Source organism: Eubalaena glacialis, chromosome 14 (assembly GCF_028564815.1).
Source record: "Eubalaena glacialis isolate mEubGla1 chromosome 14, mEubGla1.1.hap2.+ XY, whole genome shotgun sequence".
Classification (NCBI taxonomy): domain Eukaryota; kingdom Metazoa; phylum Chordata; class Mammalia; order Artiodactyla; family Balaenidae; genus Eubalaena; species Eubalaena glacialis.
In genome coordinates this window covers 63914336-63940740 of record NC_083729.1, presented here as the reverse complement: position 1 = coordinate 63940740, position 26405 = coordinate 63914336, and the positions used below count along the sequence as shown (strand labels likewise).

Below are 26405 nucleotides of genomic sequence, written 5' to 3'. Positions count from 1 at the left end.
CAGACCACACTAGGTAGCAATGTTGAAATAAAGTTGAATTAAATACTAATGGTAAGCAGTTTTTAAACACATTTTCTTTTTAAATTTGGTATTACTTAATAGTTAAGAATATTCATCCTATCATGCTATTAAAGTATTCTTTTATTTTCATTTTAAATTAATTTGATTAGGAATGAGTACTAAATTTGATCAAACTACATTATAGCATCTTTTTTTCCCCAATTACATCTGATAAAATACAGCAATAAATTTCTTCATATTGCAACAACTTCACATTTCTTACTTGGTAGTGGTAGATTAGACCTTAATCATATTTGCTAGCACAGTCTAACATTTTCACTCATAAGATTAATCAGTATTGTAGAATGCTTCTTTTGTTTTCTAACCTTGTTCTATATTTTTTTAATACAAGGAAATTTGATTTTCCTTAAAAATATAAAAGATTTCACCAGTGAATCCATTAGATCCAGAAACCTTTTTGATAGCTGGTACTATTATAACATTCTTGATTTCTTCCTAGTTCTAATCCAACTCTATAAGCTTTGATAGGTTTGTATTAAGTCTATTTTATTAAGGTTTTTTTTTTCTTGACTGGATCTACTAGGAATGTACATATTTTGCCTTGAATTTAACAATTCTATTTTCTAACTTAATTATTTCTGTTTTTCTCTTTGCCATGTTTCCTCTACTTGCAGTTTTTCATTATTTATATAAAATTTTTTGTTAAATAATGAATTCATTTGATTTACATTTATTTGTTTAAATAAAAAGATGAGACATTATATTGATGGCAATCAACATGCTTAGATATATAATGTACTGATTTTCATTATTTTGTAGTCTATTACTCTTCTTCCTTAACCAACTCAAATTTTTTTAGGAGAATATATTTTTTTTTCATTACCAAATGACCCACCCATAAAAATATGTTGTACTACAATTTAGAAAGATTTCACAATTTCAACAAGACTTTTTTCTTTAAAGGATTATTTCCAGTATTTAAAATTCACCAACCAAATGCTCTTACAGTAAGTTAAAAAAAAAAAAAGATACACAACTATCCACTACCTAATATCAGTTATATAAATAGATACAGAGAAAAATATTGGAGTGAATATTCTAAAATATTAACACTACTCATCTATGGCTTATGGGATTATAGACCTTTGACATTCCAAAATATATCAATCCCATCTATGTCAGATAAATTAGTCAAATCCTTAACATCGAACATTGCTACTGGAAACATGTTTTTTACATTTTTAATACTTGAAAATAAAACGAATACAAGAATGATTATTTTAATTTTTTTCTTTTGAGAGCACTCTATTCAATAGGGTATAGTGGGTCAAATGAATGGGTTTTAAAGCAAGGGAATTCCAGTCATCTTGTGACTCTCACTACAGCAAAATCTCGGGTCCCCAACTCATCTCTTAGCCCCTTTGACCAGGGTTTGAGCCTCATTCCATAGTTTATTCCTCACTACTGATGAGAGACGTATCCATGTGTTCTCCTGCCCATCCTTTGACCTCCACAGATCACTTACTTAACTCTAGCTCTTCAACTGCAATAATTTTGTAACCTTATGAAGACAACTATCCTGTCACATTTACACTTTTCATAATTCCTTTCTTACCTGTATTTCCCTCTTTACCACTCTGAGAGTTCATAATCATCCTTATAATCACTACCTTGCAAGCATCTCTTCTTTCTTACGCTTTTCCCCCACTATCCTATTTGCCTGGCAAAAGCTCAGTTCTGGTTGAACCTTCTGCTTGTCTTAATCCAAGCAGCAGCACACTGCTGAAGAAAGCACACACCTACACTGGTTTTCCTTTAGACTGATGACATTAAACCTCAAGGGCACTCAGCCCTGCCTGGAAATTCTACTCTATTTTCCGGGTAACTTGATTGGCTAAAATGATTACTTTATACTTTCTCTCCTCAGAACTACTGAACCCTCCTTCCTCATTTTTCAACTGATGACCTCATTTCCAACTTTAGTAAGCGAAGAACAGGAGATGGAACTTCCTTATCTTCCTAGCACAAGATCTACAACCCCATTACCTAACCCAGATTTTCATCTTGTGATTTAAAAAAAGTCTTACTACCTATCAAAGACCTTCCCATCTCATTCCATTTTTTTTTCAATGATTTCTTTCCTATATGTGATTCTCCCATTTTCCTTCATGCATTTTCCCTTTCTACTGAATCATTCCTCTCTCCATGTAAACATGCTCTTATAATTTCCCCTCAAAAAATAAAATTTTAAAAAATCTGTTGACCATTCTTTTCTTTCTGCTTATTTTGTTGCTATGATTCTGCGTGTTATACTTTTTCAACCAATATAAAAAGGGCCTCAAATCTCTAAATATTTTTTGACAGATGTGAAGAGGGATGACAAATAAACAACAGAATAAATACAAACAAATTTTGAGGGAGAAGTAAAGGTTGGAGATACAAACTTGGAATTTTTAAGTACACAGGCATATTTAAAGCCCTAGATCTAGATGAGAACCAAAACATTCCAACATTTCAAGCAGAAGTTAAAAACTCAAATGTATATAGGTACAGGGAGGTAAAAGAAATGAGTAAACCTGCCTGATATTAGAGAGTAATGGGACCTGTGGCCAACTATGCACTGCATGCACACTTTAAAGTATTGTTTAAAAATTTTTAAAACACTGTGCCCCCCCATTTTTTTTTTCCTGCAAACCACTTTTGAGCCATATGCAGGTCCACAGCTTGCAACCTCTGATTTTAAGGTTTAACAGGGGACGATAAAGCAGCAAAGGAAACTGAGAAAGAATAGCCAGAGGAGTAGAAAGAAAACCAGGAGAAGCCGAGAAAGGAAATAATTTTAAGAAGTTAAGCATTGGTTAAGAATATGAAATGCTATTTATTGCATCTAAGATGAGGACAGAAAAGTGCTTACTGTATTCAGCTACACAAATTTGTTCGTGACACTTGCTTTCACAGAAGTGAGGTCAGAACACAAGAAGATCAAGTAGAAGAATAAGTAGATCCTAGCCAGTAGATAAGGCATATATATCAAAAAGGAAAAAGGAAAAAAAAATACAATGGATATGATTGTCTATACATTAAAAAGTCCTAAAGAATCTACAAAAGAACTATACTAGAACTAGTAAATGAGATTAGCAAGGTCATAGGATACAAGGTCAATATAGAAAGTCAATTATATTCCTATATAATTGTGATGAACAGTAGGAATTGAAATTTTTTTAACATTTCAGTAAGTCTAATACAAACATGTATTAAGTTTGGTACACTGAAGGCAACAAAACACTGATGAAGAAATTAGCGATCTAAATAAAACTGTAAGAACTGTTGCGTCTATGGATTAGAGAACTCAATATTGTTAAGATGTCAATTCCCTTCAAATTGATTTATAGACTCAAGGCAATTTGAATCAAAATTCTAGCAGACTTTTAAAATAGAAATTGACAAACTGATTCTAAAATTTACATGGAAATTCAAAGAATCTAGCATAAACAAAACCATTTTTAAAAAGAAAAACAAAGTGGGAGAACTCACACTATCTGATTTCAAGACAGTACAGTAATTAAAAGCACAGCATTAGCATGATGATAGAGATATAAATCAATGGAATAGAGAGTCCAGAAATAGACCCACACAAAGATGCCAAGGGAAAAGGGAGTATTTTCAGCAAATGGTGTTGGAATAACAATTACATATTCGTATGTAAGAAAATGAAGCTGGACCCCTACTTCACACCATAATCAAAAACCAACTCAAAACAGATTTAGATATAAATGTGAAACTTAAAACTATAAAACTTCAAAAACTCGTTCTCAACTGGGCAAGATTTTGACACCCTCCTCTCCCCTCAACCATGATACATTTGGCAATGTTTGGAGACATTTTTGACGCTTACCAACATGGGGCAGTATTACTGATATCTAGTGGGAATAGGCCAAGGATGCTGCTAAACATCTTACAATACACAGGACAGTCCTGTAAAATAAAGAATTATCTAGCCCAAATATCAAAAGCACCAAGGCTGAGAAACCCTGTTCTAGAAAAAAATATAGGAGAAAATCTTTGTGATCTAGGATTAGGTCAAAATTTACCAGGTTAGACATAAGAAGTAAAAACCATAAAAAAAAAAATCAATAAACCAACTTCAACTTCATCAAAATTAAAACTTCTACCCTTCAAAAAACAAATAGGACAATTCAAAGAAAAACCATCGACTGGGAGAAAATATTTGCAAAACACATAAAGGACTTACATCTAGAATATATAAAGAACTCTCAAAACTCAACAAATGGAACAAATCACCCATAAAAAATGGGGAAGAGATTTAAACCAACCCCTTCACTAAAGAAGAAACATGGATGGCAAATAAGCACACAAAAAGATGCACATTATCATTAGGAAAATGCATATTAAAACCACAATGAGACACCACAACATACCTAGAATGACTAAAAATTTTAAAACAAAAACAAAAAAAACCTGACAATACCAAGAGCTGACAAGGATGCAAAGCAACTAGAACTCCTATACATTGTGGGGAATGCAAAATGGTACAGGCACTTCGGAAAACAGTTTGGCACTTTCTTATAATGTTAAACGTACAGTTACTGTATCAGCCAGCAATCCCATTCCTAGGTATTTACCCAAGAGAAATGAAACCAGCTGTCTACCTAAAAACCTGTACATAAGTGGAATACTACTCAGAAATAAATTTTAAAGAGCTACTGATTTATGCAACAACATGGATGAACCTCAAAAGCATGTGCCAAGTGAAAGAAGCCAGATTCAAAAATCTACACATGGGACTTCCCTGGTGGCGCAGTGGTTAAGAATCCGCCTGCCACTGCAGTGGGCACGGGTTTGAGCCCTGGTCCGGGAAGATCCCACATGTCACAGAGCAACAAAGCCCATGCGCCACAACTACCGAGCCTGCGCTCTAGAGCCCGCGTGCCACAACTACTGAAGCCCGCACGCCTAGAGCCCGTGCTCCACAACAAGAGAAGCCACCCCAAGGAGAAGCCCACGCACCACATAGAAGAGTAGCCCCCACTTGCCGCAACTAGAGAAAGCCCGCGTGCAGCAACAAAGACCCAATGCAGCCAAAAATAAATTAATTAATTAATTTTTTAAAAATCTACACACAATTCTGAATGGCAAAACTATAGAGACAGAAATGAGATTAGCGGTTGCCAGGGACTAAGCAGGGGGTTCAGTCATCTCACTGACTACAAAGGGGCACAAGGAAACTTTTTGGGGGTGATGGCAATCAAATGTGTAGTAGTTATATAACTGTATGTATTTGTCAAAGCTCATCAAACTGTACACCTAAAAGAGTTAATTTTGCTGTATTTAAATTATACCTCAATAAACCTGACTTTTTAAAAAATAAGGATAAGATATCAGAAAATAGAGACCAAAAACTCTTGAAAATTTCACTTAACAGGGAGCAGAAATATTAAATGGGGCAGTAGCTGGAGGGAAGAAAGGATGAGACATTTGTACTCAAGTTGCTGGAGCTGATAAGGTCTAGACTGTGACCACGGGGTAAGTAGGGATAGGAGAAGGTTGGGAGGAGTGGAGGAGAAAAATCTCTGCACATTAGATCAAAGATCCAAGAGTTTCAGACACTGGATGGGTAATGTAAGCTGAAGTGAAAGAAACTAAAAGAAGACAGTGTAGCAAGAGCTATAGTTTTCAATGAATAAAAAAAGTTAACTTGGATGACAGCAACAAGGATGAATGAGCAGAATAACCAGAAGGAGAAAAGAGGGGAGAGAATTAGGAAGTGGTATAATCCTCTAGTTCTTCTGAGGAATCCAGGCATAAAGGCAGAAATGAAGAGCTACAGGATCTATCCATGGTTTATATTTTATAAAACAAGGACCAAAAAAAGGGAAGATATCCATTTTTGGACTGTGCTCTACCATAAACATGCCCTCAGAGAATATTAAACTATTTAGGAATATACCTCTGTATTCGTTTCCTAAAGCTGCCATAATGAACTTACACAAAGTGGAGGGCTTAAGACAACAGAAATGTATTCTCTCACAGTTCTGGAGGCTAGAAGTCTGAAATCAAGGTGTTGACAGGGCCATGCTCCATCCAAAACCTCTAGGGGAGGATCCTTCTTACCTCTTCCTCTTTCTCGCAGCCCCAGGCATTTCTTGGCTTATGGCAGCATAACTCCATCTCTGCCTCTGTCTTCACATGGCAGGCCTCTTCCTGTGTGTCTCTCTCTTACAAGGACACCAGTCATACTGGATTAAGGGCCCACCCTAAATCCAGTATGATCTCTTCTTAACTTAAATAGTTCTATCTGCCATCACTATATTTCCAAATAACGTCACATTCTGAGGTACTGCAGATTGGGACTTCAACACATCACTTTGGGGGACACAATTCAACCCATAACAATCCCCCTTCCATTTAATGATCAGAGTACTGTGCTTTTTCTGGTCAGGGTTTCTCTTAACCCTTTTCACTTGGCGACAGTAAATCTCCTTCCTCCATACCTTGCATTTAATGGATAATAAATGCAATTTAGGGGAAACTGAAGGTACTAGAAGAAATCTGATACCCAAGTTATTAGATAATCAACCTTAAATATTTAATCATTATGAGTAAGGATACATTTTTTCCTCCAACAAACATATATGAGGCTTTTTCCTATCTGCTCATAATTTTTTCCATTTCTTCTAAGTTTATTACTATGTTCTAGATCAGTGGTTCCCAAAGTGTGGTCCAAAGATCTCTAGGGGTCACTGACACCCTTTCAGGGAAGTTAAGTGGGCCTCCCTTTTCTAACTACATATCTATGTAAGGTCAGATTTTCTTCACATAATTCAACCAAAACAATATATCCCAATGGACTAAAGGCAGAAGCAAATCTGAGAATTCAGTTATGATGGTTAACTTTATGTGTCAACTTGGCTGTGTCACAGGGTGCCCAGATATTTGGTTAAACATCTGGGTGTGTCTGTGAGGGTGTGTCTGGATGAGATTAACATCTGATCCACAGACTTAGTGAAGGAGACTGCCCTCCTTAAGGTGGGCAGGCCTCATCCAACCCACTGAAGGCCTGAATAGAACAAAAGGCTGAGCAAAAGATAATTCGCTCTCTCTGCCTGATGGTCTTCAAGCTGGGACATCAGTCTTCTGCTTCGGACTTGGACCTGGAGTGGAACTTACACCATCAGCTCCCCTGGTCCTCGGACCTCTAGGCTTGGGCTAGAACACACACCATCAGTCAGCTCCTGGTTCTCGGGCCTTCAGGTTCAGACTGGAACTATACTATCAGCTCTCCTGGATCCCCAGGTTACAGATCTTGGGAATTCTCAGCCTCCATAATCACATGAACCAATTCCTTATTTTACATATATATACACATATATATATTTGTATATACCTATTTATGTACCTATATGTTTCCTATTTCTGGAGAACCCTGCCTAATACACCAACTGTCTTCTAGTAAGCCTGACATTAAAGAGATATGCAAAACTGTAAAACAATGCCACCCTTTCAACTAATTTTTTTTTGTTTTGGAAAATAGCCATTTTTCATTTTAAAATATATTTGTATGTTAATATGTAATGGGTTTGTTATTTTTAAATAAATATTTTTTAAATGTTTTAATTTTTTTGTAACCTAAATACTGATACAGCTAACCCTTATAAACAAAAGCTCTTTAAAATACTTCTGAAGAATGTGAAGGAGTCCTGAGACCAAAAAAAAGGAAAACTGCTGTTCTACATAATTAAGGCTGCCAAAGATCTATCAGAAAAATGGAATATTAAAGTAATTCTCCTCTTTCCATTCTTCATAGCTAAATCAGAATTTCTCATGCTGCTTACCAAAAGATAGTTTGCCAGTTACACAAGACATACCTGGTCATCCCCAGAACCCCACTGAGCTGTTTTTTCCAAAGAGACCACATTAGTATCAGGAATCTGTGTTCCACTATTGTTTTGATATAATGGCTGTTGCCATACATGACAGGTCAATGGAACAACCTGAAAATCAAAAGATTTAAATAGAATAATAACACAATCCTTATGACTAAACAATAATAAAGTCTAACATTTAGATTATGCTTCTCCGTTTATAAAGCACTTTCACAAACATAGTAACATTTGGGCTTCACAACCACTGTCCAAATTATCTTCACTTAAAAATAAGGAAACAGGGATTTAAGGTTACCCAGTAAGGACTCAACATATTCCAACAAACCACAGCAGTTCTTTAACCTCCTATATTTGTAGCAGTAAAAGAAGCAAGCAGAAACAAGCCCGTTGTCTATTTTACAATCTTACTATTTGAGACACCTAAGAAATTAACTCTAATAATAGGAACTAAAATCATCTTTATAGCGCGGAAAGTGGGGACAAAGTTAGGCTCATTTTGTGAAATCAGGAGTTGAAGCAGGGCTCTCCCATCTGTGAAAGAAGGCAATAAAAGCTGTGACTACTGCCCAAGGCTGAAGCAATGCACATGGAAAAGATCAGAGGTAATCAAACAAAAGTGACCTCAGTCAAGTCACCTGCTGGTTCAGGGACTGGTTATTGAGATTTTTCCCCTATATTCCTGGAGAGTAAGAACCCAAAGCTTCCAATATAAACTTTCCTTACAAAGAAGGAGCCACAAGGGGCAAGGCAGAGACAACCAAAAAAACACCATGTAGAGAAGGATGCACCAAAAGACAAAACAAAATAACACTCCTGCTAAAAATGAGATTACAAACTATACTTTCAAAAGACTTTAAAATGAGAATATCTCAGACCCTTAAAGAGACTTTTTAAAAAGACACAATGTCCATAAAAAAAGAAGAGGTTATTAAAAGTAAAACAGGCAGTTATGAGTCAAGAAAAGATGAATGCTAACACAATCACAAATGTGAAAGAGCCTCTGAAGGAAACCCAAGGTCATAAGATTTTTTTCCCCCAGAATTAAAAGTTACTACACTAACAAAACATTTTTACAGAGCGCTTACAACAATGTGCTTTTGATCATAGAAAAGCAAGCTTAACTTAAAATCTATTCAATTACTAAAGAGATTTCTATGGTATCAACTCTTCCAAGAGGTTTTTCTCAAAAGGTAGAACACCATGGGGCACACCCACCTTGCTTCCATGGCATTTTTTAAGGGATAAAGAATAAAAAGCAAAGAAAGGCATTTTGCAAATTCATTTTGGCAATTTGAAATCCCTAAATAAATAACAACACAGCCAATGTTTTGGCACAGTTAGTCTTCTTTGAGCCCTCGAGGAAAGAATGCCAAAATGAATGTTCAAAATGGCTATTCACTGCAACTAAATAATGCTGGGTGTAGAGCACAGGGTGTTGCCTTTGAAAATAGCTGATTCACATTAGCTTACAAAAAGAGTTTGATTCATTAGGATATTTATAGAACACTAATGATACAATATTAAGAAACCAGCACTTTGACAACTAACCCAACGTGTGAGAAAAAAGAACTCTCTCTCTCACTTTTATCAGCTAAAAAAAAAACCCCAGAAGTTAAAATTAAATATTAAAAGTTCTTATTAAAAAATACATTTCCCAGAACTGACTTTTATTACCTACTTGATGGTTTATAGACTTCATTAAGGAAATTAATTTCTAATAGTTTCCATATGTTTGATCAGTTTTCCCACACTTGCCTCTGGATAGTGCTATAACCCAAATACTTGAAAGAGAATTCTTAAGATGAATGCTTCAAAACTAAGCAGGTGTCATCAGCAACTCTCTGATCTGAGATTAAATGTCTTTTGGTATAAATAAACAGTTTCAGAGTCTTTCCCTGAGTCATTTTTTAATATTAAAAGTTAGCAGTCTGGGTCTTCCCTGGTGGCCCAGTGGCTAAGACTCTGCACTCCCAATGCAGGGGGCCCAGGTTCGATCCCTGGTCGGGGATATAGATCCCGCATGCATGCCACAACTAAAGATCCCACGTGCCACAACGAAAATCCTGTGTGCCACAACTAAGACCCAGTGCAGCCAAAATAAATAAATAAATATTAAAAAAAAAATTAGTGGTCTTTAGTGGTCTTCCAACTACATGTTGTCTATCAAAGAAACATTTTAGATGTAAGGATACATATCGATTCCAAGTAAAAGGATGAAAGAAGAGATTTCATGCAAATAGTAACCAAAAGAGCACAGGAGTGGCTATATTAATTTCAGACAAAATAGACTTTAAGTCAAAAACCATTACAAGAGACAAAGAAGTACATCATATAATGATAAAAGGGTCAATTCAGGGCTTCCCTGGTGGCGCAGTGGTTAAGAATCCACCTGCCAATGCAGGGGACACAGGTTTAAGCCCTGGTCCGGGAAGATCCCACATGCCGCGGAGCAACTAAGCCCATGAGCCACAACTACTGAGCCTGCGCTCTAGAGCCTATGAGCCACAACTACTGAAGGCCGCATACCACAACTACTGAAGCCCGCGCACCTAGAGCCCGTGCTCTGCAACAATAGAAGCAACTGCAGTGAGAAGCCCGCAACTAGAGAAAACCCACATAAAGCAACGAAGACCCAATGCAGCCATAAATAAATAAATAAATAAATTTTATTTTTTAAAAAAGGGGTCAAGGGCTTCCCTGGTGGTGCAATGGTTGAGAATCTGCCTGCCAATGCAGGGGACACGGGTTCGAGCCCTGGTCTTGGAAGATCCCACATGCTGCGGAGCAACTAGGCCCGTGAGCCACAATTACTGAGCCTGCGCGTCTGAAGCCTGTGCTCCGCAACAAGAGAGGCCACGATAGTGAGAGGCCCGCGCACCGCGATGAAGAGTGGCCCCCACCTGCCGCAACTAGAGAAAGCCCTCGCATAGAAATGAAGACCCAACACAGCCATAAAATAAAAATAAATAAATAAGTAAATAAAAAATTTAAAAAAACAAAACAAAACAGTAAAGGTTCCTATGAGAGCCTGGGATGTTTAAAAAAACAAAAAAAGGGGTCAATTCACCAAGAAGATTTATAAGTATTTATGCACCAAACCTCAGAGCTCCTAAATTAATGAGGCAGATGCTGAAAGAATTGAAGGGAGAAATACACAGCAACATAATAATATTAAGAGGCTTCAACACCCACTTTCAATAATGAACAGAACAACCATACAGAAGAATAAGGAAACACAGAAATTGAACAACACTAGAGACCAATCAGACATAACAGATATATATACAGAACACTCCACCCAACAACAGCAGAACACATTTTCTCAAGTACACATGCAACATTCTTCAGGATAGACCACATGTCTAGCCACAAAGCAAGTCTTAATAAATTCAAGAAGACTGAAATCATAATACACGGTATCTTTTCCAATCACAATGGAATGAAACTAGAAACAAATAGCACAAGAAAAACTGGAAATTTTACAATATGTGGAAATTAAACACTACACTCTTACAAAACCAATGGGTCAAACAAGAAGTCACAAAGGAAACTAGAAAATACCTGGACACAAATGAAAACGCAAAATGCCAAAAAACTTATGGACGCAGCGAAAGAAGTACTAAGAAGGAAGTTTATAGCCGTAAATGCATATATTAAAAAAAGGCAAGATCTCAAGTAAACAATCTAACTTGTACCTCAAGGACCTAAAAGAAGAACTAAACCTAAAGCAGGCAGAAGGAAGGAAATAATAAAGATTAGAGCATAGATAAATGAAATAGTCAACAGGAAAAAAAAAATCATGAAACTAAAAGTGTTTTTTTCAGAAGATCAACAAAATTGACAACCTCTTAGCCAGACTGACTAAGGAAAAAAAGAAGACTCAAATAATAAAATCAGAAATGAAAGAGGGAATATTACAACCAATGCCACAGAAATAAGGATTATAAGAGAATAAATACTATGAACAACTGTATACCAACAAATTGGATAGCCAAGAAGACAAACATAAATCCCTAGAAAGACACAACCTACCAAGACTGAATCATGAAAAAATAGAAAATCTGAACAAACATATAACTAGCAAGAAGATTCAATCAGTAATCAAAAACCTGCCAACACAGAAAAGCCAAGGACCAGATGGCTTCGATCATCCTCAACAAAATACTAGCACACAGAATTCACAACACATTAAAAGAAGTATGTATACACCATGATCAAGTGGGAATTAACCATGGCATGTAAGGATGATTCAACACATAAAAATCAACCAATATAATACTTCACATTAACAGAATGAAGGACAAAACCACATGATTATCTTGACTGCTACAGAAAAAGCAGCTGACAATACTCAACACCCTTTCATGAAAAAGCACTCAACAAATCAGGAATGGAAGGAAACTAATCAATATAATAAAGGCCATTTATGAGGGCCCACAACTAACTCACACCACACTCAACAGTGTAAAACTGAAAGCTTTTCCTCTAAGACCAGGAACAAGGCAAGAATGCCCACTCTTGCCACTTCTATTCAACACATTATTGGAAGTTCCAGCTAGAGCAAAGAGACCCCAGGAATAAACTCTCACATACATGGTCAAATGATTTTCAGCAAAGGTATCAAGACCATTCAATGGGAAAAGGATAGTCTTTTCAACAAATGTTGCTCGAAAAACTGGATATCCACATGCAAAAGAAGGAAGTTACACTCTCACCTAGCAACATATACAAAACTCAACTCTAAATGGACCAAAGACTTAAATGTTAAGACCTAAAACTATAAAACTCTTAGAAGAAAACTCAGAGCAAAAGTTGCACAACAGTAGATTTGGCAATGATTTCCTGGATATGATACCAAAGGCACAAGCAACAAAAGAAACAACAGACAAACTGGACTTCATGAAAACTTTAAAATTCTGTATATCAGAAGACACCATCAACAGAGTAAAAAGGAAACCTGCTGTATAGCACAGGGAACTCTACTCAATGCTCTGTGGTGACCTAACTGGGAAGGAAATCCAAAAAAGAGGGGATATATGTATACATATAGCTGATTCACTTCACTGTACAGCAGAAACTAACACAACATTGTAAAGCAACTACACCCCAATTAAAAAAAAAAAGAGTAAAGAGGCAACCCACAGAATGGGGGAAAATATTTGCAAATCACATATCTGATATGGGATTAATATCCGTAATATATAAAGAACTCAAACTCAAAAACAAAAACAAAACACCCAATTAACCAATTATCAAATGGGCAAAGAACTTGCAGAGCCATTTCTCCAAACATATACGAATGGCCAATAAGCACATGAAAAGATGCTCAACATCACTAATCATTAGAAAAATGCAAATCAGAACTACAATGAGGGACTTCCCTGGTGGTCCAGTGGTTAAAACTCTGTGCTCCCAATGCAGGGGGCCCAGGTTCGATCCCTGGTCAGGGAACTAGATCCCACATGCCGCAACTAAGAGTTTGCAAGCCACAACTAAGAAGATCCCACGTGCCGCAACTAAGACCCAGTGCAGCCAAATAAATAAATAAATATTTTAAAAATAAATTAGTAAAATAAAATAGATAACCAACAAGGACCTACTGTAAAAACAATAAAAAAAAAACTACAATGAGACATCACCTCACACTCATCAGGATGGTTGCTATCAAAAACAAAAAAAAAAGAGAGAGAAAATAACAAATGTTGGTGAAGATGTGGAGAAACTGGGACCCTTGTGTCGTGTTGGTGGGAATATAAAATGGTGCAACCACTGTGGAAAACAGGAGGGAGGTTCCTCAGAAAACTAAACATAGAACTACCACATGATCTGGCAATCCCACTTCTGAGTATATATCCAAAAGAACTGAAGGCACTGTCTCAAAGAGATATTTACAAACCCATGTTCACAGCAGCACTGCTCACAATAGCCAACAGGCAGAAACAATCCAAGTGTCTTATTAACTGACAAAGGGATAAACAAAATGTGATACATAAGTACAAGAGAATATTATTCAGCCTTAAAAGGAAGTTAATCTGGTCACATGCTACAACATGCATGAACCTTGAGGACATTAAGCTAAGTGAAATAAGCCAGTCACAAAAGACAAATACTGTATGATTCCTCTTAAATGAGGTATCCAAAGTAATCAAATTCACAGAAACACAAAGTAGAATGGTTGTTACTAGGGGCTGGGTTGAGAGGGAAAGCGAAGCTGGTTGTTTACAGGTGCAGAGTTTCAGTTTAAGAGTTCAGGACATTGGTTGCACAACAATGTTAACATATTTAACATTACTGAACTGTACACTTTAAAATGGTTAACATGGTTAAGATGTTATGTGTATTTTACCACATAAAATTTAAAAAGAAATTTTCAATCCGCAGATAAACCAAAACAGAAAATTTCTTTATTTCTTTTACAAGAAATACTAAGGGAAGTGCCTAAGGGACATTTCAGAAATGATAAAAGGGTCAATCCACCAAGAATACCTAATAATTAAAAATATATATGCACCTAGCATCAGAGCTCCAAAACACCTTAAGTAAAAACTAACAGAACTGGGAACTGCCCTGGTGGTGCAGTGGTTAAGAATCCACCTGCCAATTCAGGGGACACGGGTTCGAGCCCTGCTCCAGGAAGATCCCACATGCCACGGAGAAGCTAAGCCCATGTGCCACAACTACTGAGCCTGCATTCTTGAGCCCACAAGCCACAGCTACTGAGCCCATGTACCGCAACTGCTGAAGCCAGCATGCCCAGAGCCCATGTTCCGCAACGGGAGAGGCCACCGCAATGAGAAGCCCGGGCACCGCAGCGAAGAGTAGCCCCTGCTTGCACAACTAGGGAAAAAGCAAGCATGCAGCAACGAAGACCCAACGCAGCCAAAAATAAAAAAATAAATAAGGTTATTTAAAAAAAAAAAACTAACAGAACTGAAGGAAATAAGAGACAATCCAACAATAATTAGACCTCAATACTCCAGTTCCCAAAAGCAGTGGATGGATAGAGATTCTGTACATGATTCTTGAACATTAAAAAAAAAAAAAAAAAAAACCAGAGCAAATGTCATTGGCTTTCCTATATACCAGCAATGAACAATTGGAATTTGAAATTAAAAACACAATACCATTGGGGTTTCCCCGGCGGTCCAGTGGTTAAGACTCCACACTTCTACTGCAGGGGGTGCGGGTTTCATCCCTGGTCAGGAAACTAAGATCCCACATGCCACATGGCATGGCCAAAAAAACCAAAACAAAAAACAAAAAAAACACCACAATACCATTTACATTAGCACCCCAAAAATTAAATACTTAGGTATAAATCTAACCAAATATATACAAGATCTATATGAGGGAAACTATAAAACTCTGGCAAAAGAAATCAAAAAGGAACTAATTAAATGGATAGATAGTCCATGTTCATGGTTAGAAAGACTCAATACTGTCAACGTCAGTTCCTCCCAACCTGATGTATAGATTCAATACAATTCCAATCAAAATCCAAGCAAATTATTTTGTGGATATTGACAAACTGGTTCTAAAGTTTATATGAAGAGTCAAAGTACCCAGCATAGCCAGCACAAAATTGAAGAAGCCAAAGTGGGAGGACTGATACTACTTGACTTAAAGACTTACTATAAAGCTACAGCAATCAAGAGAGTGGTATTGGTGAAAGACTAGACAAACAGATCACTGTAACACAACAGAGTCCAGAAATAGACCCACATAAAGACAACTGATAATTGACAAAGGAACAAAGGCAACGTAATGGAGCAAAGACAGTCTTTTCAACAAATTATGCTGGAATAACTGGACATCCACGTGCAAAAAGTGAATCTAGACACAGATCTTACCCCTTTCACAAAACTTAACTCAAAATGGATCATAGATGTAAATGTAGAATGCAAAACTCTAAAAACTATAAAACACCTAGAAGATAATATAGGAGAAAATTTAGATCACCTTGGCTAGTGTGATCACTTTTTAGGTACAACATGAAAGGCACAATCCCTAAAATAACTGATAAGCTGCACTCATCAAAATTAAAAACCTTTGTTCTGTGAAAGACAATGTCAAGAGAATGAGAAGACAAGCCACAGACTGGGAGAAGATATTTCTAATAGACATACCTGATAAGGACTGTTAACCAAAACATACAAAGAACTCTTAAAACTCAACAATATGAAAACAAACAACTTGGTTAGAAAATGGGCAACAGACCACCAAAGAAGATATACTACTGGAATAAGCATATGAAAAGATGCTGAGTATCATTTATCATTAGGGAACTGTAAAGTAAAACAATGAGACACTACTACCTACCTACTAGAATAGCCAAAATTCAAAACACTGACAACAAATGCTGCCGAGGATATGGAACAACAGGAACTCTCATTCACTGCTGAATGATGGTGGGAAAGCAAAATGGTACAGTCACTTTGTAAGACAATTTGGCAGTTTCTTATAAAACTAAACATATTATTAGCATACAATCTAGTAATCAAACTCCTTGGTACTGGCCCAAATGGATTGAAAAGATATGTCTACACAAAAGCCTGCACATGGATGTTTAGAGCAGCTTTACTCATAACTGCCAAAACTTGAAAGCAACTAAAATATCCTTTAGTAGGTGAATGGATAAGATAAACTGTGGTACATCTAGACAACGTAGTATTATTCAGCACTAAAAAGAAATGAGCTACCAAGTCATGAAAAGACACAGAGAAACTATATTGTATTATAATGGTGGATACATGCCATTATACGTTTGTCAAAAACCATAGAATGTACAATACCAAAAGTGAGCCCTAATGTAAACTCTGGCTTTGGATGTCAATGTAGATTCATTGTAACAAACATACTACACTCTGATGTGGGATATTGACAGTGGAGAAGGCTGTGCATGTGTGGGGGCAGGAGGTGGATGGGAAATCTCTGTACTATCTGATCAATTTTTCTTTAAACCTAAAACTGCTCTAAAAAATGGTCTGTTGAGGGAATTCCCCAGGGTGGTCCAGTGGTTAAGATTCCGTGCTTTCACTGCCAAAGGCACGGGTTCGATCCCTGGTTGGGGAACTAAGATCCCACAAGCTGCGGGGTGCAGCAAAAGAAAAAAAAAACAAACAAACAACAACATAGTCTATTGAAAAACAACCAAAACAAAAAAAGCTCTGGTCCAGCATGCAAGGAGTTAGGAAGTCATCACTCCCATCCCCACAAAAAGAAAAAAAGCTGAACAAATTGAAAATCAACAACTCTTCTTACATCCACCAGAGAACTGAAATGAAGGGCAAACTACACAGTCCCCCAAATTAGAAAGACAAACAGATACAGAGAATCACAACTTAATGGAACAGAATCCCAGAGCAGACACCACCATGGGGACCTGTACTAGGGTAGGAAAGCCTAAATTGTAATTGACAAATTGCTAGAGGCTCAGGGTAGACAACCCTGAGATTTAAAAACTCCTGGGAAACAATCTTAGAGGGGCTCCCACACTTTATGAGTTTTACCTCCAGGAACTGTACCAGGTTCCACAGTTAAGATCAGAGAAAAATCTCCTCTTGCTCTGGCAGGGGGAGGGCAAAAGTAGCCATTTTGAAATAAGCCTAGAGCATTCTGTTCTTAACAAGACCTGCCCTCAAAAGAAACTATTTTACCAGAGCCCGGGGTTTTACCAGAGACTAAGTGATGTAGGGGAAGGGAAATACCCAACTCCAGCCCCCTTCTAGCTTTCCTGTCTCACCTAAGGGGAAAACAATGAGAAACCCTAGTGAAGATCACAGCCCAGGGAAAGTCCTAATAATAGGACTATAGAACACTTACCCTCCACCCACACCTTACCACTACATCAACAGGGCTCCTGATAATGATGGTATATGAATGAAAGAACAGCACAACTCATACCTTACTTAAGAAGTCCTTAGAGGGACTTCCCTGGTGGCACAGTGGTTAAGAATCCACCTGCCAAGACAGGGGACACGGGTTCAAGCCCTGATCCAGGAAGATTCCACATGCCACGGAGCAACAAAGCCCATGCACCACAACTACTGAGCCTGCGCTCTGGAGTCTGCAAGCCGCAACTACTGAGTCCGTGTGCCACAACTAATGAAGCCCACGTGCCTGGAGCCACCCGAACAAGAAGCCTGCGCACCACAACAAAGAGCAGCCCCCACTCGCCGCAACTAGAGAAAGCCCGTGCACAGCAATAAAGACCCAACACAGCCAAAAATAAATAAATAAAAATAAATAAATTTATTTTTAAATTCCATACTAAAAAAAAAAAAAAAAAGAAGTCCTTAGAGAAATCCAAAGACAACAGGGGGAACAAAAACAAGGTCACCAGAGGAAATTTTAGCCTTTGACACCTACAGCTACAGCAAACAATAAACACAAAACCACCTTTAACCAGATAAACTTAAAAAACTTCACATTAAAGGTCTATTTACTTCAGTTCCTTTCATATCATATTCATTCAGTACATGCCTGGCTTTCAAAAAAAAAACTACAAGACATACAAGACAAAATCAAAACTAGTTTGAAGACACAGAGCAAGCATCAGAACCAGAATCAGATAAGGCAGGCATATTCGAGTTTCAGTTTGTAAAGATGAAGACGTTTTGGAGATGGATGGTAGTGAAGATTACAAAACAGTGTGAATGTACTTAATGCCACATAAAAATGGTTAAAATGGAGAAATTCCCTGGTGGTCCAGTGGTTAGGACTCAGTGCTTTCACTGCTGGGGCCATGGCTTCAATCCCTGGTCGAGGAACTGAGATTCTGCAAGCCACACAGCGCGGCCAAAATAAATAATTTTTTTAAAAGGTTAAAATGGTAAATTTTATGTTATGTATATTTTACCACAATTTTTAAAAAAAGAAAAAGAAATCAAGTTGGAAAAAAAGAAATGAGCTACCAAACCATGAAAACACATGGAGGAACCTTAAATGCATACTGCTAAGTGAAAGAAGCCATTCTAAAAAGGCTACATAGGGACTTCCCTGGTGGCACAGTGGTTAAGAATCCGCCTGCCAATGCAGGGGACACAGGTTCAAGCCCTGGTCTGGGAAGATCCCACATGCCGCAGAGCAACTAAGCCTGTGCGCCACAACTACTGAGCCTGCGCTCTACAGCCCGCAAGCTACAACTACTGAGCCCGTGTGCTGCAATTACTGAAACCCACGCACCTAGAGCCCATGCTCCGCAATAAGAGAAGCCACCGCAATGAGAAGCTCGCACACCACAACGAAGAGTAGCCCCCACTCACCGCAAGCAGAGAAAAAGCCCACGCGCAGCAACAAAGACCCAACACAGTCAAAAATAAATAAATTTATTTTAAAAATAAATAAATAATAAAAAATAAAAAGGCTACATACTGTATGATTCTAACTATATGACTTTCTGGAAAAGGCAAAACTATGGAGACAGTAAAAATATCAGCAGCTGCCAGGGTTTCACAGGAAGAAAGGGAGGGATAAACAGGTAGAGCACAGGGATTTTTTTAGGCAGTGAAACTGTTCTGTGTGATACTGTAATAGTGGATATATGTCATTATACATTTGTCAAAACCCACAGAATGTACAAAAAGTGGACTCTGATAAAAACATGCACTTTAATTAATAATGTATCAATATCGGCTTACCGATTGTAACAAATGTGCCACCCTAATACAAGATGCTAATAATAGAGAAAACAGGGGAGGAAAAAGAGGTACATGAGAATTCTGTACTTTCTGCTAAACATAAATCTGCTCCCAAAAAAGTCTATTAATTAAAATGAAAAAAAAAAGGATAGCTACCTGTGACAAGACCAACAAGGAAATATAAGATGTGAATACTCTGTAAACAAACTACATCTATGGATATTATAGAACACTCCATCTTAGAGTAGCAGAATACACCTTCTCAGCATACATGGAACAACTCCAGGACAGACCACATGTTAGGCCACAAAACAAGCCTCAAATTTTTTTTTAATTTTATTTTATTGAAGTATAGGTGATTTACAATGTTGTGTTAATTTCTGCTGTACAGCACAGTGACTCAGTTATAAACATAAGCCTCACATTTTTTAAATAATCGAAATCATGGAAAGTATATTCTCCAACCAAAATGGAATGAAATTAGAAATCAATAACAGAAGGAAATTGAGGAAATTCACAAATACGTGGAAATCAAGCAACAGACTCCTAAATAACCAACGGGTCAAAAAAAGAAATCACAAAGAGAATTTTCAAACATTTTGAGATAGACAACAGGCAGAAAACAACCCAAATGTCCATCAATTGATGAATGGATAAAAAAAATGTAGTATATCCATACAATGGAATATTATTAAGTCATAAAAAGGAATGAAAAATTGATGTTATATACATGGATGTTTCCTAAAAACATTATGCTAAGTGAGAGTCCAGTCATAAGACCACATATTGGAATTCACTGGTGGTCCAGTGGTTAGGACTCGGTGCTCTCATTGCCAGGGCCCTGGGTTCGATCACTGCTGGGGGAACTAAGATCCTGAAAGCTGTGCGGCATGCACCACATATTATGTGATTCCATTTATATTAAAGGCCCAGAATAGGCAAATCTAAAGAGAGAGAAAGTAGATTAATGGTTGCTTAGCAGAATGGAAGCTAGAGGGGTGACAGCTAAAGTATACAGGATTTCTTTTTGAGGTAACGAAAAAATTGTTTTAAAATTGTGGTGATGGCTGCACATATCTATTAATTTACTGAAACTACTGAATTGTGCATTAAAATTCAGGGTAAATTGTATGGTATTTGAATTATATCTCAACAAAACTGTTAAAAATGTTTTTAAATAAGCCAGGTAAGCATTCAGCACATTAAGTAAAATTAAATAAAATAAATCTAGGGAAATAGTAAAAGATGAGAACTGAAATTAATGAATTAAATGATGAAAAGCAATAGAATTAAACTTAGATTTAAGAGCTGTTTCCCTGGATGAAAACAATTAACAAAACAAATCCATAGCTAGTCGGATCAAGAGAAGAATAAAACATAATTATATAAAATCAGGAATGAGAAATGGAAATAACCACAGATGCAATAGAAAAAAATAAAGAATACTATGTAACACTCCATTATAATTAACTAGAAACCCTTGTTGAAATGATTTTCTAGAAAAATTATAAATTACAAAATTAACCCAAGAAAAGTGAAAGAGTATATACAGATTATAACCCTGAAAGGAATCCAGAGGCACAGTAGTTTCACAAGTGATTATTTTTCAAACATGCAACAAAATCTTACATTATTTAAACTGTTCCAAGACACAGAAAAATAAAAATCTTCCCAGTACCTTGCAGAAAAACGGCATAATTCTGATTCCAAACTTGACAAAGAAAGGTCAAGAAAACACTTTTTTAAAAACTTAAACCATTATCATTTATCAAATATCTACAAATAAAATCCAGCACTTCCTTAAGAGAAAAACACACAATAACTGATAGTTTTTATCCTAGGAGCACAAGAAAGGATTAATACTAAGAATAAAATCTGTATTAACAGGTCAAAAAAGATTAAGAATTGTACAGTGTAGATAAATTTGGAGATAGGGAGCAGGAAGGTGTAGGGGTTCAGGCCTGTGTTCTCTCCTTCTATGAAATGGTAACCTGTTGATAGGAGAATGCTGAACATTGGGTGAAATCTAGAGGATAAGAGTAAAAAAGCCAAAGAAGCTGAAGGAGGAAACATAAAAAGATTTCCAAGCACTGTTGATGACCCATTTAAAAGTTGGAGACCAGACTTCCCTGGTGGTGCAGTGGTTAAGAATCTGCCTGCCAACACAAGGGATATGGGTTCGAGTCCTGGCCCGGGAAGATCCCACATGCCGCGGAGCAACTAAGCCCGTGCGCCACAACTACTGAGCCTGAACTCTAGAGCCCGCAAGCCACAACAACTGAGCCCATGTGCCACAACTACTGAAGCCTGTGCGCCTACAGCCCGTGCTCCGCAACAAGAGAAGCCACCGCAAAGAGAAGCCGGCGCACCGCAACGAAGAGTAGCCCCCGCTCACCGCAACTAGAGAAAGCCCACGTACAGCAACGAAGACCCAACACGGCCAAAAATAAATTAATTACTTAATTAAAAAATTTTATAGTTCATCAATTTCTAGCAAGAAACATATTAAAGTTTCTCCTTTAAACATTTTCCAACTTACACCAGTAAATCTTAATATGTTAGTGAACAAAAAATTATCTTAATACTCTTTATATCATCTTAACACCGCCTTTAATACAGCACATCACCCACACCTTCATATACCCTCCAAGGTAAATAGGACAATATCTGATTTCTCTCAAAAACAGAAACAAAACACCTCTACGGAAAAAACACTCTGGGCTCTAAGAAGCGATATCTTCTATTACACATAGATAGACCACTGTTAGACAGGATAATAATTTTTTCACACTGGCTGTAATAAGAGGTAAAGTGGTTTAATGAAAATCTTCTAGGAATATTAAATTTATATATTAATAGTTATTCAAACAAGAAGTCATGGAACAAAATTAAAGTTAGGAGACCTCATCCACAAGTGTGGCTTTAATTATGGTCCATATGTAGATAACTTACAACTTGAAATGTCCAGCCCAGACCCCTCCTCTGATCTCTAAAACCAAACCCATAATCTTAACACCCATCCCAACCATCCCATCACCCCACCCCATGGCCACCACCCCTACCATAAACCTGGCCATATTTCAACCATTTATCCAATAACCTGACACCTTCTTGCCCTAGTGTTCCACATCTAATCCATTATTAGTGTAATAATAATGTAAAATTAGTGTATCAGTGTGATTATTTTACCTCTTAAATCTCTCTCGAATCAGTCTATGTTTTTCTATATCCACCAACACTTCCCTATTCCAAAATATCATCATCATCATTTGCCTGGCAATACTGCACCGACCTCCTAATTAGCATCCCTGACTTATTATTGCAGCTCCCCACCCCACCCTGCTGTCAAAGCTGTTCTCTACTGTGCTACAAAGTGATCTTTCTGAAACACAAATCTTATCCTATACCCTTGTTTAAAACATTTTCAATGACTTCCCAGGATAAAGCTTCCAAATTCCTTGCATAGCACACAAAGCCTTGAAGTCTCTGCTCAACCCATATTGGCTTTTGGTTCCTTGAAAATGCCAGGCTCTCTCTTACTGACAGTACCTTTCTATGTGCCTTTCCCTCAGCTGCAAAGCTCCTTCCTTTTCCCTTCACCTAGTTAACTGTAACCTGTCTTCAGATCTCAGCTTGTCATAACTTCCTCAGGGAAGCTTTCCCCAGCTTCACTGACAAGATCAGATTCCCTTACTGAATGTTTTCAAAGCATGTTAGCACATATCAATTTTACTTTTATTTTTGTGACCCAACTGAATTTTGTCTGCCTCCCTCTCTAGACTGCGTACACTAGAAAAGCAGAGACAACAAATGTTTGGGTTCACCAAGGTTCCATAGCATCCAGCACAATGTGTGGCCCATGAAGAATGCTCAATAATATATGTTCAATGAATTCAGCACCGATTGGAATATTTACCAGGCAAAACAACAACTATTACTCTTTAATGATCAACAGTCTACAGCATCAATGTCCAGTAGAACTTTCTGTAGTGATGAAATTATTCTATATCTGCACTGTCCAATTACATAGCCACTAGTCAAGTGTGACTACTGAGCATTGTTCGTACAACAGAGGCACTGAATTTTTAATTTTATTTAATTTTAACAAATTAAGATGTAAGGAGCCACACGCTGCTATGACTACTGTATTGACGGCACAGGTCTATATAGTCTTTCCTCTGTCTTTTCAATTGTTGTACCTTGTTGTTTTACTCTGCACAGTTGACATCTTGTCTAAGGAGCAGTCCTAGACAATAAACCTTAGGTTTCTTTTTGTCCCCACAATGTACCTTTCACAGAATAGAAATGTAATAAATGTCTGATGACTAGATACCCGAATTGTATAGCAAACCTTTCCTTTGTCCCTGAAAAGGAATCAACTAAATGCAGTTATTTTCAAAATGATCTTCAGGAGCCAACCATAAAATCAGCTCTTTCTAGTTTTCCACACTGTTGGGAGCTGCAGCATAAGCCTCCTGCGTTTCTAAGCCCCTCCTACCGGCTGGGGACCCCTTTATTGCTACAAACGAGAGGTCAGAGAAGCACAATTGGCAAGAAGCCTCTAGAGACTAACTACTCAAAGGGCGCACAGAATCCACTCTGCTCCCTCAAGGGGAGTCCCGCCCTTCAGGCAAACTAATCTCCTAATCGTCTCCCCCACAAGATAGTCCCTGGGCAACCACTGTCTCCACTCCTACAACGCCCTTTTCCCCTCCCTCAGGGTATAAGGCCCACCTCCTCCCAAAAGCGTTTCTTAACCACAATATTGGCTCCTCTGAACATCTGGAGTAATTTAAAAAGCCCAGGGGAGAGAGGGAGGGTGGGGAGGAAACAAGAGAGATCTTTGCCTGAAAGAACAGGAGACTTGGAGTAGTCGGCCGGAAGCGTGGGCAAGAGTCGGAGCCTAGGAGACGAAATGGCACTACAAGCCTTTAAAAGCACGCGTACTATTTGTCAGGCACCGTGACAGGCAGAGAGCAAGAGGCAGCCCGCAAGGGAGAGGAGGCAAAGCGCTCAGAGACCACCCGTCACCCTGCCCGACGACGGCCCATACCCCTCCCCGACCCGGCTCACCTTCCCCGGGCTGGTCAGCTCGCCCACCGAGTAGCGGTGCCTCGGGAGCGACGGCTGAGGCAAAGTCCCGGCGGGGTGCGCCTGCAGCCAGGCCTTGGCCTCCTCATCCTCCTCGTCGTCCGTACTCTCCCGACGCTGGCTCTCGTAGTTAAAATCCGCGTCCGGCTCCCGCCCCTCCTCTTCCTCCACCTCCTCCACCATCACCAACTCGTACTCGTCCAAGTTCTCCGCCTCCTCCTCCTCTTCCTCCTCCTCCTCGAGCTCTCCTGGCCACGGCATGTCCTCTGGCTCCATATTGGCTTCTAGGTCTAGGAGGCTGAAGAGGAGAGGGGAGGGGGGAGGGAAGGGAGGGGAAGAGAGCCTACTGGCGGTTGTGGCCGCGCGCAGGCGCGGAGACCGCCGACGCCTCGCGCCGGCGTCGCGCGGACTGGTCGGGGCGGGGAGTGCGCGCGCGTGTTGCTAAGGGTGCCCCTCGGCGGCAGCGGGAAGGCCAGAGGGGCGGAGCTGCTGACAGGCGATGCCGACGCCTCGCCCCTGTCACGAGATGGGATCTTGCTCACAGTACTGTAAGCTCACAATAAACCCGGACTGGGCCCCTGTCGGAAGCGGGGAGAATTTATAGACCTCGGCTGGGCCGGGCCAAAATTGAATTTTGTCCCTGCACAGAGGGACGATCAGACCCTCGGACAAACCCAAAATAATCAAACCTGCAAATTATAAATTTTTAAAGGTTGAGTGCCTAATGTATGACAGGCTGTATCATGGGCACTTGAACCTAACAGTGGAAAAGTGTCAGAGGCAGTAGAGGGTTAAGTAAGAACTGGGCTCTGGTATCAGAAAGATGGGACTTTGAATCCAAACATGGCCACTTAACAGCAGTGAGACTAAGCCTCTATGAAATGCGGTAATAGGCCCTCGCATAGGATGGTTGTGATAATTCAGGGAGATAACCAATATGAAGAACTCAGTGGTAGGTATTATTTGTTGATTATTGTACAGTAACATTAAATGCTTACAGTTCTGTGAGACAAGTATTATTACCATTTTGTATTTGAAGAATCTAAGGCTCAGAAAAATAACTTGCCCAATGTCTCTTACCTCGTAAGGGGCTGGCAATGCCATCCCAGGCCTTCTGTAAGTCCAGTAGTTGCCCTCGCCCAGACCTATCAGCTAATAAAGGATAAAAGAGCAAATATTTATACTGATAGTACCTACATTTGGGGGTTAGTCAATGATTTCAAAATGCTTTAAAAACAAAGATTTCCCTATCACCTAAGAACCCCTATGAAATGAATGGCAAATTAAAGAATCTTGAGATCCTTTGCTATTATCTAAGGAGATAGCCACAATTAAAGTGGAGTCCAGCAAAAAATTCTTCACGGTATTACCCACAAAAGCAGAGATAAATTGGCAACCAACATTGGTGGCATAAATTAGGGGTATTGCCAAGGATGTAGATCCTATCTGCCAATGACTCAATCCTGGCAAAACTGTAAAGATAGAATATGGACTGGAGCCCAAAGCCTCAGTGCTCCTTTGAACACCTCGAAATGAACTATGAGTACATACAAATACAATTCTTTTTTATGGTAGATTGAAGATTTTCCCTGCTGGAGAGCTATGGCTGTAATGGTGGGAAAAAATTGCTTGATTTTATATTTCTGACTTGAGAAATTCCAATGTACCTCTCCAGTAACAGGGTCACACATTTCACTGACACTATCATTAAGTAATTCTGTAAAGCTTTACCATTTACTTAGAAACCCCA

The 26405-nt window shown here is 38.4% G+C and overlaps 1 protein-coding gene across 2 annotated transcripts in view; it reads right to left on the bottom strand.

The window, feature by feature from the left end:
* ALMS1 (ALMS1 centrosome and basal body associated protein) overlaps nucleotides 1–24937 on the bottom strand; it is a 223286-nt gene extending 198349 nt beyond the window's left edge. The window contains exons 1-2 of one of the 2 annotated variants that reach the window (XM_061168580.1): nucleotides 24638–24937; nucleotides 7908–8033 (exon numbers count right to left, since the gene is read on the bottom strand). In XM_061168580.1, coding sequence (XP_061024563.1) covers nucleotides 7908–8033; nucleotides 24638–24931 — 420 coding nt within the window. In that variant the 5' untranslated portion in view covers nucleotides 24932–24937. The remainder of the gene's footprint in view (nucleotides 1–7907; nucleotides 8034–24637) is intronic. The other variant, XM_061168579.1, reaches the window with a different exon arrangement.
* Between the last annotated feature and the right edge of the window lie 1468 nt (nucleotides 24938–26405).